At 39.3% G+C, this 18,537-nt stretch overlaps 2 protein-coding genes across 3 annotated transcripts in view; both read left to right on the top strand.

Annotated features, from left to right (window-relative positions):
• ITFG1 (integrin alpha FG-GAP repeat containing 1) overlaps nucleotides 1-4,971 on the top strand; it is a 236,301-nt gene extending 231,330 nt beyond the window's left edge. The window contains exons 17-18 of the mRNA XM_082676237.1: nucleotides 794-911; nucleotides 3,553-4,971. Coding sequence (XP_082532363.1) covers nucleotides 794-911; nucleotides 3,553-3,612 — 178 coding nt within the window. The 3' untranslated portion in view covers nucleotides 3,613-4,971. The remainder of the gene's footprint in view (nucleotides 1-793; nucleotides 912-3,552) is intronic.
• Nucleotides 4,972-17,007: 12,036 nt separating this feature from the next.
• NETO2 (neuropilin and tolloid like 2) overlaps nucleotides 17,008-18,537 on the top strand; it is a gene marked incomplete at both ends in the record, with an annotated part of 66,372 nt that continues 64,842 nt past the window's right edge. For both annotated transcript variants that reach the window (XM_082676362.1, XM_082676361.1), the window contains one exon: nucleotides 17,008-17,041. In XM_082676362.1, coding sequence (XP_082532488.1) covers nucleotides 17,008-17,041 — 34 coding nt within the window. The remainder of the gene's footprint in view (nucleotides 17,042-18,537) is intronic.

Here is an 18,537-nt window from a genome sequence, read left to right as displayed (position 1 = left end):
TTACCTTTATTAAACTTTTAAGATGAAAATATATCCATTATCTATTTTCAGAGAGAACAAAAAGTTCTTTATATATAACCACCTACAGTGTTGGTAATATAGACCTCAGTTTTAGGCTTTTCAGTGTTTGCAAGTGCTGTATTATGTGGACTGTTTTAGAGGAAAGAGCTAGTTCTATTTATGCTAAAGTTTGTATATTGCCATTAACACTGAGAAACTAAAAGTGATTTTGTAAGAAGTCTCAGTATCATTGTAATAATGTAAACCCTCCAACATGACATTTTGTACAAGCATCTATCTACACCTACTTGGACATATGGTTCTTTTACTTAGTCATAGTACATATGTGAACAGGGGTCAAAAAATAAGATATAGAAATCTTATCAAAAATCATGTGACTATGTAGCCTTAAAGTTCAAGGTTTCTAATTCAGTAAGTCAAACAAGACATAAAAACAATGTCTAAGATTGCCCAAAGTACCCTTGATAAGTTTACCTAAGAATAATTCTCACAGGAGCAAAGAAAAATAGCAAAGCATCTCATCAAAAATTCTATTCTATTTCAGTTCTTGGAGTAAAAATCTGAACTCTGCTGGATCGTCAATATTCTTAACCCTATCTTAATTTTAATTGCTTTTGTTTTATTTATAATGAATGGATAGACAGGTGAATGAATTAATGAATGAATGGACTGATTCATTAATTAATAAGCTCTTTTGCTTTTTGTTCTCAATAGTATTTTGTTATTTTTAAATTAAAATGTGTAATTTTAATTCTTCTCTTTTCATCTACAGCTGGAGTGCCAAACTGTATCTTACACCAAGTAACATTGTCCTGCTTACTGCTATAGCGCTCATCGGAGTCTGTGTTTTCATCTTGGCAATAATTGGCATTTTACATTGGCAGGAAAAGGTTTGTTCATTTAAATGGAACATTAACTTTATAATAGTAATATGTTACTCTTTAAAAACACTACATTTCAAACTTTTTCACATGACTAAGATTTTCTGATTTTTCAAGTTCTGTCCGTAATGTCATCTTACTAATGATAATTTTTTTCATCCCCCTGAGTTACTAATGTCTCTTAGCAATTCCTGCAAATCAGACTATGTATTTTAAAACTTTGATACTGTACAAAAGTAATAAAGTGAACACCCCCAAATCAACAGGCATATCAAAAAGCTTAATTAGAAGTAATTTCATAATGGCCTGGAAAATAATAATCATTTCTTAAATGAGCCTGTGTCCATTATTTACTGATAGGGCCATGGACATTTTTTTCTGGGAATAACAGCTATCTCTTTATAAAAAATTAGAGCAGAGAGAGTTTAGGTGGGAAGTAGCAAAGTGATAAACATCTTTTCCATCTATCAAGTATTCTTTGTACTAAACTAAACTGATTTCTGTTCTTTAGTATAACACCCTAAATAATAATTAAAAACAAAACTCCAAAAATGTAGTTTTTATATAATGTTTATGAGTAGAGAAAAAGGCTATCACATAAATTTATTCATAGTTTAGATATAAATTTAAAAAGCTAATTTCTACTTGTGTATGAATATATATTTATTACATAACTAGTGGGTTCCAATAATGTTCTCCAAAATGGGCTCTATGTGTCACAAAAGTGGTTTCATTTTTGCACCTATTATTTTTAGATTGTGATGCTCATGATAATCATTTTTGTTAACTAAAATTACCATCTGCTTTATGTTACCTGTTTTAACTTATGAAAAAGAGAACATGTTAATTGTTCTAATAAATGTTCATAGGTTTGTCTCTCAAAAAACACTCCGTTCATACAAAAAATAACATAAAGTTACATATTCAGTTGATTTTAAAATTGCAACTTAAGAGGTAAGATCAAAGATGACTCTATTTACTCTTGTCTAGAAATGTCAGAACATAGTATGACATATTACACAGCTCTAGACCTATGAAGGAAAGGAAATTAATTTTATTGATTTCACAGGAGATCTAATTACCGTGTAAACATTGTAGACTTACAATAATAATGATGCAGTGGCTAAAAACTGAAGTTTTAAATACAAATACGGATTGAAATACATATCTGTATACTGCCTCCGTCTGTGATACTGTGGTTTGTCACCTACCTCTTGGACCACTTCTCTTTTCACCTACGCTGGCTGTTCTTTCTGCCACGGTGTCTGCCCTAGGCCCTCTTTATATACTTTCCCTGCCAGTTTTATCTAAAATCATGGCTTGAGCTATTACCTCAGAGATGCCCAGCCCTCATCTCTCTCTAAAGGTCTCTCCCCCACTTCCAACTGTCACCGTGAAACCTCTACCTAGATCACTTGCAAGCAACTTAAAACCAGTTTCCTAAAGCTGTCTCTCTTCTTTCTTACTCCCTGCAAGATTTAATCAGTTGCCCTCCTCATTGTGCCTCCCTACAATCTCTGCAGCTGACTCCACTTCTGAATTCCTTACACCAGTGCTTTTAGTTTAGTTCAGCTCCTTGTTAAATACTCCCTGTCCTCCCAAATTCCATTCTCTCCCCTTCGCTCCATTTAGCACTTTTGCTGCCGGATTACTCATCATTAAGTTTAGTCTTAATCATGTCACTCCTCTGCTCAAAACCCTCTGGTGACCACCCCCTGCCTAAAATGTGTAACTCCCTCAGCCTATAGCCTACATAGTACTTCCATGTGACTCTACCATACACCTTTCCAGTCTTTATCTTATCAGTTACTGTCACATATCCCGTGCTCCTGCCAGACTTCTCAGGATTGTTCCTGTTCTTCCCGCATCTTGTAGTGAATGTCCCTCCTCTTCATTTCCATAAACACTATCTTTTCAAAGCTTTGCCTTTCATCATGCCAACCCAGAAGTAATCTCAGAATATTGGTAACATTTTTCACATTTTATGCTGAAATAGTTATTTAGTATGTTTTGCTATTTTCTTTTTAGGCTTTAATAAGTTCCTTGAGAACAAGACACAGAACTGTGTCTTTTCTAATCCCTCAAAATTTCAAGCACATAGGACTTCCCTGGTGGTCCAGTGGTTAAGAGTCCACGCTTCCACTGCAGGGGGCGCAGGTTCGATCCCTGGTTGGGGAACTAAGATCCCACATGCCACACAGCACAGCCAAAAAAAAAATTCCAAGCACAATACTTTGCTGGGAACAGAGGATCAATAAATATATGCAAAATCAATAGGTTAACCCCAAAATAATTAATGTACTTTAATATAATTAGATTCAGCAGTGTTAAGAATGGGAAAAATGTAACAGTTGATTCCATTCTTACAAAATCTAATGTTTACTCCTACTTTCAAATAAATAATAAATAACAAACTAAGCTTTTAAGGAACATTTCTTGTTGGTTTTTTAAATTCAATTTAGAGGATTGTTCATTATAAGATAGCTACTGTAAACTATAAAAATATTTCATAAGATTATTACATAATAAAATCACACCTTTTACCTACTAATTGCTCAGGGCTTTTATTTTTTTAATTAACCACTTTTTAAATTAATCTTTTCTTGACATTTTCCTATCATTTATAAACTAGTCTAAAATTCTTTTTCAGAAAGCAGATGATAGAGAAAAACGACAAGAAGCCCATCGGTTTCATTTTGATGCTATGTGACTTGCCTTTAGCAGTGCATAATGGAACGGCTATTCACTTGATTAACTTGGCTTAAATATTAAACTTGGCTTATAGAAGAAAACAGGCGATTTTATTATTTATAAATGATACATCCCTTGGTAATTATTGGAAAGTATTCAAATAAATATGGTCTGAATGTGTTACAAGGTCTTTTTTTAAAGCATTTTGTATACAATAATTTGGGTTCTTTTTTCAATTGTGCTGTACATATTTGTTCCTTCGCGGAATGTGTTGCATGTACTAAGGTGTTTACGTATTTATAATCTTATTAGAATAATGATGATGGAAAAAGACACGTGTAAATAAAAATATTTAAATGAGCAGGGTTTTTTGTTTTCCACTTGAATCCATCTTGTTTCTTATTCTAAAGATGCAAATTATACTTCTGTGAATGTATCAAAGATAAAATTATTAACCATTCACCCTCATTATAGCATGTCAGGGGGTCTTTCACTGATGGTATACAATATAGTGATTGGGTACGCTGGCTTTGGAATCGCAGTCAGACTTGCCTTAAACTCCTGGTTACACGACTTACAAGCTGTTTGAACTTAGCTAATTGCTTAAGCCTTAGTTTTCTTGTTTATAAACAGAGCTAATACACTATTCACTTGAGGTGTTGTATACATTAAATGGGATGATGTACACAAAGTACCCAGCTTGGTGCCTAGCATAGAGTAAATTTTCAATAAGTGGTAGTTGTCATTATTTATTATTATTAAATAATTTTTTTACAGACTTCTACAACTAATTATCAAAATATATTTAGACTTGATAGGATTTTATTTTCAAGCATGTAGAAAGCATAGTCTTTGGAAAACTTAAATTCCTAGTGTTGACACCCTCTATTAAGATTTATTACTTGTTTATATTAACTGAAAATTATATCATAATACCCTCCAAGAATTAATGTGCCCTAATAATTTTCATTTGAACACTGATTTTTATCATGTGGTAATGAAAAGCATTTGATTTCTTGAAAGGAAACTGCTGTAGATAGCATCTGGGAATGCAAATCTTCAATCACATTTCTATTCTCAAAAGCTTGTAAGAGTCTATAATTTACATTCAGACTTCAATGCAAATTTTTATGAACTTCCCCTTGCCAAAAAGTTACATGTAAGATTGGGAAAAAGTTTATGTATCAATGCTAATAACTTCCTAATATGCAAATGGACGTATGATAGCTATAAAACACAAAAACTTATCTGAAAGCAACTAATTTTGTTCTTCATGGTTTTTTTCCTTACAGTTCACTGAGAATGGCATGTGTATAAGTGGTTTACTTTGTGTATCTAAGCATGTTAATATGTATTCTTAATAAATATTCTGTATTGAAACAAAGAATTTTGGTGAGTGTGTAAATAATTACTTTGGACCATGATAAGCCCTAGAGGTTATGAAGTCTAAATCACAGATTTGGACAGAAGTGGCTTGCTTGTCAGGGCAAGATAGGCATCTCTGACTATGGTATCCAATTAAATTCATTTATCAACCTACAACACTGTGCCAGGCACTTTTCTACACTGTCCCTAAAGACAGGTAGGTTTAGTATCAATCAACTGATATAGCATGAGTTGTAAAACTCGCTTGTAGTCAGAGTCTACGAGGAATACTGTTATAGTCATATAAAATGTAATGAGAACAAAAAATATTGGGTTAGCCAAAAAGTTCGTTCCGGTTTTCCCTTAAGATGTTACAGAAAAATCTGAACGAAGTTTTTGGCTAACCCAATACCATCAGTGACTTTATACTGTGTTTCTGTATCGTGATACTAACCTTCAATGAAACATCAATGTCATTCATTAAGGGGCAGCAGGTGAAAAATGTGTCACAACATTGAGAATCAAATACAGTTGACCCTTGAACAAAATGGGTTTGAACTGCACAAGTCCACTTATAAATGGTTTTTTTCAATAAATATGTACTATGGTAGTACACAGTTGGTTGAATCCACAGATGCGGAATCTCAGATACAGAGGTCTAACAGGAAAATTATACTCAGATTTTCGACTGCGCAGAAGGTCAGCACCTGCGTTGTTCAAGGGCCAGCTGTACAAAGATCCTTATATTAATTTTGAATACTTTAGTGGAAACAGCACAAGACTTCGAGGTCAAACTAATCAGGATACAGGGCCTAACTCTCCCATCTTGTGACTTTTTAGTCTGTCACTTTGCCTCTTTGAGCTCTGGTTTCTTCATCTGTAAAACAAGGATACCGAGTGATACCCTAAAAAGCTATTTTGAGTCTTAAGTAGCAATATGTGCGTAGAAAGTACTTGATAAATGCTGGTTCTTTTCTTCCCTCCTGTTTCCCATTGCAGTGACAAACAACATTTTGACTGTCTTCCACTGATCTTTACTTCTATAATCCTCCTCCTTTTGGTAACAAGGAGGAGTAATTAAGACTTAGTAACCATTTTGAAGATAACAATCACATACAGGCAAACCTCACTTTATTGTGCTTCGCTTTACTGCATTTCACAAATATTGCATTTTTTACAAATTGAATGTTTGTGGCAACCCTGCATCTAGTAAGTCTATTGGTGCCATTTTTCCAACAGCATTTGCTCACTTCATGTCTCTGTGTCACATTTTGGTAATTCTTGTAATATTTCAAATTTTTAAATTATTATTATATTTGTTATAGTGACCTGTGATCAGTGATTTTTGATGTTACTGTTGTAATTGGTTTTTTGTTTTGTGTTTTTTAATGTATGTACATTGTCTTTAAAAAGACATAATGCTATTGCATAATGCTGTATTGTATAGACTACAATATAGTGTAAACATAACTTTTATATACAGTGGGAAACCAAAACAGTTTGTGAGACTCACTTTTTACCATGATATTTGCTTTATTGTGGTGGTCTGGAACCAAACCCACAACATCTCCGAGATATACCTATACTTGTAAACACAATAAATACATTGTTGTTAACACACCATTTACCTAGACTAGCGCTTTATATTTCTCCATCTACCAGCCAAAAAACTATATATTTTCAGAAACTTAATTCTCAAAATAGTTTCTCCTAGAAGGCCTCAGATTCAAAGGTAACGACTTATAAACATACTTTTTATACCCTTCCCACTCTTGATAAGGAAAGGTAGGGACCTATTACAAGTAGCTATACCTAGAGATTCACCCTCAGATTAAGTATCACTATAAAGTTGTGAAGTGCTTCTCTACTAAAGGTGGTGGTTACTAAACCATCAAAGGTAAAAACAATCTTGGCATCATAGATACAGCCTTTTCAAGCAGAGAAATCCTATAGCAAAATGTTTTGAGATATAGGAAAAATAAGATCACCAAGATTACTAAGATTAAGTAGTCTTATAAAAACTAAAATAAATTTTAGTTATTACTAAAAATAAGATCACCAGGGTAAATTAAGATATCTTAGATTTATACAAGGGTCCAGTGAGTTCATATGGTAATTGCAAAAAAATGAGCTTTATTCCATGTTTTAAAAAATAATTTTCCTCGACTTCCTTGGTGGTGCAGTGGTTAAGAATCCACCTGCCAATGCAGGGAACACTGGTTCAAGCCCTGGTCCGGGAATATCACACATGCCATGGAGCAACTAAACCCGTGCGCCACAACTACTGAGCCTGCGTTCTAGAGCCCATGAGCCACAACTACTGAGCCTGCGTGCCACAACTACTGAAGCCCACGCACCTAGAGCCCATGCTCTGCAGCGAGAAGCCACCACAATGAGAAGCCCACACACCACGACAAAGAGCAGCCCCCACTTGCTGAAACTAGAGAAAGCCTGCGCATAGCAACAAAGACCCAACACAGCCATCAATAAATAAATACTTTTTTTTAATTTTAAAAAATAGTTTTCCTTTTGTTCTTTAGAAAATCTCTAAGAAAGGATAAAAGTCAGGAAATATTAATCTTTACAGATAGCTAGAATTAACTACTTAAGAAACTCAAAAATTTGAACTGTGTCCAAGAGACCTTACTGAGGATTAAGCTAGGATACTTAAGGGCAACTCCTCAGTATAAAAGTGAACTAAAGTTGACCAGCCCTTGTGATGACTTGCAGCCTAGCTTTACATCACCTAGCCAGTTATTTTAAAAGACTAATAAAATAGATAATAGATTAGGAGGTGCTCTTGATCAACACCTATACAGAAGAAAGGAAGGAAGCAAGACTGGGCAGAGGCAGAAATCAAGTTGTGGTTCATTCTTAATAGAATGCCTCTTACAACCCTACAGTGAGTTTTGAGATAAGATGACCTCTTCTATCTCCTAACCCGTCCTAAGTTAGGGTAAGAAGGCTGGGCCTTTACACCCCCACTTCATCAGTTATTGGCTATAGGCTGCCCCAGAGCCTCTATCAAGAAAAACAAAACAGGCACAAATAACCAGTATCAGAAGTGAAAAAGGAGATATAACTACAGATAAAGTATACATTAAAACAAAAATAGGAAGATGTTAAGAACAATTTTATACCAAGGAATTTGAAAGTTTAACAAAATAGACCAATTCCTATGAAGACATAACTAAAACGGATTCAAACAGAAAACCTGATTACTTCTCTGGTAGATGCTATAATGTCCAGATCCTCACTCAAAAATAAAGGATTTATTATCCTAATTTCTGGGAATGCCTTCAATAGTTTGCTGTCAGCCCCCTTTGTGGACTGCCTCAGCTAAAGAGAGCAGACTCAACAAAGTTCATTCCACTCCTCTTGACATAAAAATCCTAAATGTGTATAAACTAAATACATAAAGCAAAACAGACCTGTAAGGAGAAAGAGACACACCATGATTTAGGTTGGAAATGTCAACACTCTTCTACAGTGATTGATAGAAAAAGTAGAAAATCAGAAAACTTAGAGGTGACCTGAAAAGCACTACCAATCAACTTAACCTAATGGAGACTTATAAAACACTTCAACCAACAACAGCAAAACACAGAGTTGTCTTAAGTGCACATGGAACATTCACTAAAAGAGACATTTATCTGGGCTATAAAACAAACCTCACCAAATTTAAAAGAATAGAAATTATACAAAGATCCTCAGACTAAATCTGAACTAAACTAGAGAAAATACCCAAATATCTAGAAATTAATGCACTTTAAAATAACCATGGGACTAATGAGGAAGTCTCAAAGGAAATTTTAAAATACTTTTAACCAAATAAAAATACAACGTAAGTCTTCAGACTAAGATTGAACTAAACTAGAAACATACCTGGAAAATACCAAAATACTTGGAAATTAATTCACTTTAAAATAACCATGGGGCTTCCCTGGTGGCGCAGTGGTTGAGAGTCCACCTGCCAATACAGGGGACACAGGTTCATGCCCCAGTCCGGGAAGATCCCACACGCCACGGAGCGGCTGGGCCCGTGAGACATGGCCGCTGAGCCTGCGCGTCCGGAGCCTGTGCTCCGCAACGGGAGAGGCCACAACAGTGAGAGGCCCACGTACCGCAAAAAAAAATAAAAATAAAAATAAAAATAACCATGGAGTCAATGAGGAAGTCTCAGAGGAAACTTAAAAATTTTTTAACCAAATAAAATAAAACATAAAATTTGTAGGAGACAGAGAAATCAGTGCTTAAAGGGAAATGTATAGCATTAAATGCATATATTAACAAAGAAAAAAGATCTAAAATCAGTAACCTAAGTTTCTACCTTAACTAGAAAAACAAAGATTAAATTAAATCTAAAGCAAACAGAAGATAGAAGGAAATGATTAGACCAGAAATCAATGAAATAAAAAGGTGGTTGTTTGAAAAGATCAATAATATTGCTACACCTCTGACCAGGAGAGAAAAGAAATAGACATAAATAACCAATATAATGAACGAAAGAGAAGACATCACTACTGATCCCACAGACATTAAAGGCGTAATAATAAAAAATACTAGGAACTAGCTATGCCCATGAATTCAATAAAGTAGATTAAATGGATCAATTCCTTAAAAGATATAAACTACCAAAACACACCCAAGCAGAAATCAATAAACACCATATCTATTTTGAAAAGTTAAATTTTTATATTAAAAAACAAACCTTCCACAAAAGAAAACTCAGTGGAACACATGGTTTCACTGGCAAATTTTACAAATATCTAAGAAATAATACCTATTCTACACAGTATCTTGAAGAAAAGGAAGAGGAAGGAATATCTCACAACTCCTTTTATAAGGTCAATATTTCCCTAATGCCCAAAACAAAGACATTGCAAGAAAATAAAACTACAGGACAATATCCCTCATAACACAGATACAAAAATTCTCAACAAAACATTAGCAAATTGTATGCAGAAATATGTAAAAAGATAATATACCATTACCAAGTGTGTTTCATCCCAGAATGCAAAACTAGTTCACTGTTTGAGGGGGGAAAAAAGCAATATAATTTATCATACTATTAAGTCAGAAAAACCATCTTATCCTTTCAATAGACACAGAAAGATAATTTGAAGAAATCTAATATCCGCTCCTAATTTTAAAAACAACAACAAAAAAAACCTAAGCAAACTATGAATAGAACTTCCTTAACCTAATAAAGGGCATTAATAAAAATAAAAAACTACAGCTAATACTGATACATACTTAATGATGAGAAACTGAATGCTTTCCCCCACCGATAATTTTCAACATAGTACTGGAAAATATTTTGTAGATCTGGGTTTTTTTAAATTAATTAATTAGTTAATTAATTTTGGCTGCATTGGGTCTTTGTTGCTGCACGCGGGCTTTCTCTATAGTTGCGACGAGCAGGAGCTATACTCTTCATTGTGGTGCATGGGCTTCTCATTGCGGTGGCTTCTCTTCTTGCGGAGCATGGGCTGTAGGCACAGGGGCTTCAGTAGTTGTGGCTCGCGGGCTCTGGAGTGCAGGCTCAGTAGTTGTGGCACATGGGCTTTGTTGCTCTGTGGCATGTAGGATCTTCCTGGCCCAGGGCTCAAACCCGTGTCCCCTGCATTCAGGACAGGCTGATTCTTAACCACTGCACCACCAGGGAAACCCCTAGATCTGTTTTAATATAGGATCTTTTTCTAATTTTTAAAAATTTTTTAACTTTATTTTGGCTGCGTTGGTCTTCGTTGCTGCACGCAGGCTTTCTCTAGTTGCTGCGAGCAGGGGCTACTGTTCATTGCGGTGTGCGGGCTTCTCACTGTGGTGGTTTCTCTTGTGGCAGAGCACAGGCTCTAGGCACATGAGTTTCAGTAGTTGCAGCATGTGGGCTCAGTAGTTGTGGCACACGGGCCCTAGAGCACATGGGCTTCAGTAGTTGTGGTGCGTGGGCTCAGTAGTTGTGGTTCATGGGCTCTAGAGCGCAGGTTCAGTAGCTGTGGTGCACGGGCTTAGTTGCTCTGCAACATGTGGGATCTTCCTGGACCAGGGATCAAACCCATGTCCCCTGCATTGGCAGGCGGATTCTTAACCACTGTGCCACCAGGGAAATCCCTTTTTAAAATTTTTTTATTGAAATATAGTTGATTTACAATGTTGTGCTGGAAATCTTAAAGTAATAAGCCAAGAAAAGGAAATAAAAGGCATACAGATTGGAAAGGAAGAAATAAAACTGTCCCTATTAGTACATGACATAATAGTCTAGAAAATCTATACACACACACAAAACTTCCTAGAACTAAGTGAATTCAGCAAGTTCAGCAGGATAAAAGGTGAACACAAAAAAATCAATCATATTCCTATATAAATGCAATGAGCAATTGGAAATTGAAATTGTTTTAAATACCACTTAAAATACACCCCAAAAATGAAATTCTTACGTATAAATACAACAAAGCATGCATAGGATCTGTATGCCAAAAACTATAAAATAGCGATGAAAGAAATAAAGGAAGACTTAAAGACACTGTGTTCATGGATTGGAAGATCCAATCTAGTAAAGATGTCAACACTCCCCAAAATGACCTATAGATTTAATAACATCCCTATCAAAATCCCAGCAGTATTTTTTGTGGACATAGACAAGATTATTAGAAAATTCATATGAAAGAGTAAAGGAACTAGAAAAGCTTAAAATAATTTTGGAAAAGGTGGCAAAGTTGGAGGTCAAACTACCTGATTTTAAGACTTATTATAAAGCTATAATAATCAGGATAATGTGGTACTGGAAAAAGATAGACACATAGATCAATGGAACAAAATAGAAAGTCCAAAAATAATCCCACACAAATATAGCTATTTGATCTTTGACAAAAGTGTAAAAGTGATTCAGTGGAAGGTGGTCTTTGAGATAGTGTTAAACTATTTGGTCATCCCTATGCAAAGAAAAAAAAGAACCTTGACCTAAACCTCACACCTCATACAATAATTAATTCAAAATGGATCATAACCTTAAATGTAAAACATAAAACTATCAAATTTTTAGAAGGAAACATACGAGAATATACTCATGAGCAGGGGTAAGGCAAAAAGTTCTTAGAAATAATACCAAAAAATCTAAAGAAGGTTTTAGATAAAAGAAAAAAATCTAAATTTAAAGAAATTTTCTTTGCCAAAAACACTTTCAAGAGAATGAACAGACAAGCTACATATGCGATGGAAATATTTGCAAATCACATATTCAACAACGGACTTATATCCAGAATGTATAAAGAACTCTCAAAACTAAACAATAACCCAATTTAAAAGCAAGCAAAGGCTTCCCTGGTGGCGCAGTGGTTGAGAGTCCACCTGCCGATGCAGGGGACACAGGTTCGTGCCCCGATCTGGGAAGATCCCACATGCCGCAGAGCGGCTAGGCCCGTGAGCCATGGCCGCTGAGCCTGTGCGTCCGGAGCCTGTGCTCTGCAACGGGAGAGGCCTCGGCATTGGGAGGCCTGTGTACCGCAAAAAAAAAAAAAAAAAAAGCAAGCAAGAACTTGGACACTTCACTGAAGAAGATATATGAATAGCAACTAAGCTCATGAAAAGTTCTCAACATCATTTGCCATTAGGGAAATGAATATTAAAACCATGAAACGAGGGGCTTCCCTGGTGGCGCAGTGGAAAGTAACTGGATGACTAGAAATTTTCCTGATAAAGTTGAAATACTTAAGTACTGGTAGTAGGCAATATTTCTTAAACATTTTCTTGCTTTGGAATTATACTAGGCAGAAATTTGGAAACAAGTTTAGGTGACATTGTTACTGAAAGAACCAGTTTTAACTCCCTGGAGACAAGTCTTCTTCAATATCATTAACACAGGGATAATTTTGGTTCATGAGTGTACGGACTGAACTCTGTCCCCCCCCCCCCAAAATCCATACGTTGAAGCTCTAACCCACAATGTGACTGTATTTGGAGACAGGGCCTTTAAGGATGTAATTAAGGTTAAATGAGTTTATAAGAGTAGGACCTTAATACAATCTGACTGGTGTCCTTATAAGAGGAGGAAAAGACATGAGGAGTTTTTGGTGCACAGAGCAAGGGCCATGTGAAGACACAGCAAGAAGCTTGCCGTCTGCAAGCCAGGAAGAGAGGTCTCGCCAGAAACCAATCCTATTGGCACCCTGATTTTGGACTTCTAGCCTCCAGAACTGTGAGAAAATAAATTTCTATTGTTTAAGCCATACAGTCTGTGGTATCTAGTTATGAGAACCCAGGCCAACTAACTCAATGAACTAATAAAAAATTTTAAAGTTTCTTTTCCTTCCCTAAAAAAATCCCCACAGTTGTATGACACTGAAATCTTCATACACTGAGATCCTGTATGATTTTGCTTTTCACTAAACTTCACCATCATTGTAGCCATATCTGCACACTGTAAGAAAAGCAGTATGAGACCCCTATTTTTTTTTTTTTACTACAAATAGATTTTCTAATATCAGTTTGGTTATGTGTCAATTCCTATATTTTCCTTAGTTATGTTATATCTCTGTATTAGTCTGCTCAAACTGCCATAACAAAATGTCATGGACTGGGTGACTGAAGCAACATTTATTTTCTCACAGTTCTGGAGGCTGGAAGTCCCTGATTAAGGCTTCAGCCAATTTGGTTTCTGGTGAGAGAGCTCTTCCTGGTTTGCAGGCAGGTGCCTTCTCATCAGGTCCTCACAAGGCATTTCCTTCATGCTTGTGCTTTCTGCTGTCTCTTGTTATAAGAAACTAATCCTATCAGGTCAGGGTCCCACCCTTATGACTTCATTTAACTTTAGAGGCCTCATCTCCAATACAGGCACACTAGGGGTTAAAACTTCAACACATGAACTTTGAGGGAAACATTCAGTCCGTAACAATCTCTAAACATAACCTGCCTTTCTAGGTTATCATTTAATAAAATGTTAGAGCTCCCAAACTCCAGCAAAAAAGAGAGACAACAAAAATCTGTTTGGTACATAAACACTGAGATAAAATTCAGCATTTTTTAAGTAAGTCAATGCTCCACACCACCATTCAAGTGCTACAGAAAACTTGGTCAGAGAAAACGAAATGTAAACTACAGGAATGATCTGTGAGGAGCTGGAGAGGCTATACCTATGCCTGGAAGATCAGGCAGGGAACAATGAAAGCAGTCCTCAATCACCTGGGCACTGGCAGGTAATCTGGGAACAGACTGGATACTACTGGGTGGTCTTCCAGGGAAATAATATTTCAAATACAGAACTCCCCAGCTGAGAGAGATGCAAACTGCTTTTCTTTTGATTTAGTCAGCATATGGCCACACAGTAGTCTCAGCTATTATCTGTGCTTTACCACATTCCTTGGAAAATCTACTACAATTACACTAGTACATCCAAAAGATAGGTGTCTTAAAAGGGAGCCACAGAATGAACAGTCCCAATCCACTCCTTGGGAATCTAGTCCCCAGCCAACATACGAGAGAAAAGACTTCTTAGGTTTCACCAAAATGGTACTACCATAAGAGGTACTAGGCTAAATGAAACAATGCTGTGTATATACTTTGTGAGTATGGTTGCTCTAATCTCTCCCCTTTTACTGTATCAACTCAAATGCCAGATTAATGTTTCCAGAACTCCATTGCTCCACTATTAAAAACTGCGTCTAGGGCTTCCCTGGTGGCGCAGTGGTTGAGAGTCCGCCTGCTAATGCAGGGGACACGGGTTCGTGCCCCGGTCTGGGAAGATCCCACATGCCACGGAGCGGCTGGGCCCGTGAGCAATGGCCGCTGAGCCTGCGCGTCCGGAGCCTGTGCTCCGCAACGGGAGAGGCCACAACAGTGAGAGGCCCGCGTACCGCAAAAACAAAAAAAACAAAAAAACTGCCTCTAGCCTCCTGAGTCAAGTACAAACTCCTTTGCCTAGCAATCAAGCAAGAATCTCCATAGTCAAAACCCACCATATTCAACTTTATCTTCACTACCAGTCACAACACTTGCCCCAAATGTGAGGCTCACCCCTGCTCCTTGCCTGATGTGAAAGTTCTTCTGCTCTCTCTCCTCTCCACTTGGCATCCACAGCCTTTTTATTCTTTGTGTGTCACCTCCTTCATGAAGCATTCTCTGATAACAACATATACACATGGATTCTTCCTTCAGTCAACAATTATGCATTAAGAACCATTATTCCAGAAGCTGAGAGGGCTCCTTCCTCCCAATTCTTTTTGTCCACCATTGTCTGTGACTTAGATTTAATAATGGTAATACTGTCCTGGTCTCCCAATAAGTCACTTTATTATATTTGTGGAAAAGCCTCTTAAATGTTTTATTTACTAGTTGGTTCTCGTGTGCAATCTCAATTTAACTGTAGGTGATTTTCCTCATACACATCTCGTATACCTTCCACAGCACACTCGGTAAAGGGCTAAATACCTTAATATTATTTGATGTTAAGTATGTTTTCACTTGCAAACCTTGTTAATACTTACTTTTGGAGGGATAGAAGGAAAGAGATATTTTCAGTTGCTGCAAATTGTCCTTAACTTCGTTAGACAAATATGTATGGAGTTCCTACTACGTGTCAGATACAGGCATAAATATTCTGTTATGATAGGGCCTCAATCACGGATATTTCCCCAGCACCCATCACTGTTTTCTGCACATAATTAATGCTCAATAAGTATGTGTTGAGGGGATATATGAATGTAGCCTCCTTGCCCTCAAGCAACTTATATTTTAATAGTGGGGGTAAATGAGATACAGGTGATGAACAAAAATAAACAAGTAGATAGGCAAGGTAATTTCAGAGCGTGATAATCACTATAGAGAAAATAAAACAATACCACGCAGTTGTTTGCAAATTTGGAGATTTGCTATCAGCGGAGTCAGGTGACCCCATCAGCATGGCTTGGTGGTAAAGAGGGCAGTCTCTGGAGGCAGATTTCTTGGGTTTACAGCCCTGCCTCCCTCTTTCACTGTGTGGCTCTGGACAAATGACTTAACCTTCCTGGCCTCCTTTTTCCCATCCTCCAACAGTACCTATCCCGCAGGAAGTGAATCGAGGATTACAGAATTGATATGGAAAATGTTTGGTGCTGTGCCTGGCAATCTGGGAAGCGGTCCGCAAATCTTAGTAATCATTACCGTTGGTCAGGTTAACTCCCTTGGCGCTAAACAGACCCGCTCTGCCCTGAGCCCCGCCCAGATCCGCGCCCCCTGCCGAGGCAGGTAGTAGAGAAGGGCTGAGCAGGGCAGAGTTTTGACCTTGAATTGAGGTCTTAAGAGGCCATGGGATCGGTGCCCCCCTTCCGTCTGCGAGGGCAGACGGAGGTGGGCAGACGGACTAGGGCCGCCGAACCGGGTGGGCGGCGGGCCCCAGCCCTCCCTCAGGAGGCAGGCCTCGAGGGCTCGGACCCGCCCACCCCGCGGCCCGTGACTGCGGGGCGCAGGCCGGGCTCTCCCTCTGCGCCGGCCTCTCGGGGTGCGAGAGGGCGGCGCCCCGAACCTTCTCGCCCCGCCCCCAACAAAACGGTCGCCAGAGGGGAGCACCGCCCACCCAGGGTGCGAGGCCGCGGGCGGGCTCGCCAGGCGATTGGTCGGGAGGGTTGCGAGGGGCACGCGGGCGGGGGCGGGGGGCGGGCACATGCGCGCCGGCGGTGCGGCCGGCACGCGGCGCTAGCGCTCTCTGCTTAAATGAGCGTGGGCTCGCCGCGCCCGCCACTTCAGCGGGGCCTGCGCCGCGGCTGCAGGCGGACGGGCCCGCGGAGGTCCGATCCCTTGCGTCCGCGCTCCCCGGCAGCGAGGCGGTCGATGGGACGGAGCGCCGCGGAGCAGGAGGCGGCGCCCGTCGGGGGACTGGGGCAGCGCGAGAGCCCGCCTGGAGGTTGGGGCATGGCGGGCCGCAGGACCTGAGTCCTACCCTGCGGGTAGCAACCTGGTGGCGGGCGATGGGGACGGAGCGGGGCTGCCGCCGCGCTGAGCCGTGAGCGCCGCGCTTCCGCCGCCGCCTCTTCGTCGCCGCCTTGGCCCCTCGCGAAGAGCCGGGCAGCTCGAGAACATGGCCCTGGAGCAGCTCTGCTCGGTCCTCAAAGGTAAGCGCCCAGAGCTGTGGACGGCGCCCCCTGCGGGCGAAGCCGGCGTCTTCGTGTCCCTGCCCGGCGCCGGGCGTCCGACGCGCCCCTTTGTCTGGCGCGAGCGGATCGCGGAGCCCCCGCTCCCGCCGGGATCGACTCGCTCCCCGAGCGCTTCTCCCCAGCCTTCTGCGTGCCGTGGCGGGGGGAACCGGGGAGCTCAACGGGACGCGGCGGCTCGGCCGGCCCTCCGAGCTGTGCCCTCGCGCCTCTTCCTCGAAATTCCGCACATCGCTTTGCAAAGTTGTGGGGTTTGTGTGAGTGGAGCGTAGGCCGCTCTTTTTCAGCATTAGTAACAAAGTCATTCCGAGCAAACAGTGAAAACCCCAGCTGAGGCGTCGCGGAGCTGTTCTTGAAAAGCCCCGCGGTGGCGTGCGGCGGAACGGCCTCCCCGCCGGCCGGGTCCCACCTGCTGCGGCCGCGGAGGCTGCGGCACCACTGCGGGCGCCGCTTCTCGGGGCTGTGCCTTGGCGCTTCCCGGGACCTCAGGATACCCTGCCTCCGGTATCTGGTTCTTTATGATTTGTTGTACCGGGAATTAAAACAGTCGGCTTGCCAAGTACACAAAGCTCCAAAACATACTACAGCTGCTTTGCATTTTCCAGGAGGTGTTATTTTAGATTAAAATTTATATACATAGATAATCAAGATGGTGATAGAAAGTTGTTTCTGAAAATCGGAATGAATAAATCCTGTTTTCGGTCCTCGGAGGAAAATCACCACCACCAATAAAGGGCTTCCCTTTTCCGCTACTGACTTCGATTGAAAACTGAATAGCTGTGTATTTGTAATGTTATGAAATATTCCCGTTTTTTAAATATTGGGTAAGGAGTTAAGGCATTGATTAGCGCTTTTCAGTGTATCTTGATATTTGTACAGTGAAAAATGTTGGGTTTTTTCCCACTCCATATTAACACTTTTCAAATTTGTTTTACTGGAAAATTCTGTATAATTTTGCTTTAAATTTTAATTGCACAAATTATCTACTGTTCAGATATTCCTGAATTCATAATTGATATTTCAGCAATTTAACTACCCACTGTATACTTATATGTACAGTTTGTGCTAAGGTAACCTAAGACTTTCTATCTGGTGATTGTTTCGCAGTCACCCCATAAATTATTAATGATTTCCTCATTGTATTAAAATTTTATATCTCTGAAATCAATTTCTGTAGTCTTTCCTTTCTGTAACTCTCAATTTATATCGCCATTCCTTGGAAATTAAGATTTTGTTTTACTTTTTCAAAATAAATTCTATGCATAGTAGGGTTTCTGATAGTGCTCCTTATCTGAATTGCTTCGTTGTCCTCTTTGCCTTAGGGTGTTCAATAATAATGACATTCCATCTGAGTAGCCCCCTCTGGGGAGAAATCACGTAGATCTATTATACAGCTTTACCTGCAGAACTTGAAACTGAACTGGATAGGACAGAATCTCTGATACTCCTGGAATGGT

This window comes from Grampus griseus, assembly GCF_964374135.1.
Source record: "Grampus griseus genome assembly, chromosome: 19".
Taxonomy (NCBI): domain Eukaryota; kingdom Metazoa; phylum Chordata; class Mammalia; order Artiodactyla; family Delphinidae; genus Grampus; species Grampus griseus.
This window is presented reverse-complemented; position numbering and strand designations above follow the sequence as displayed.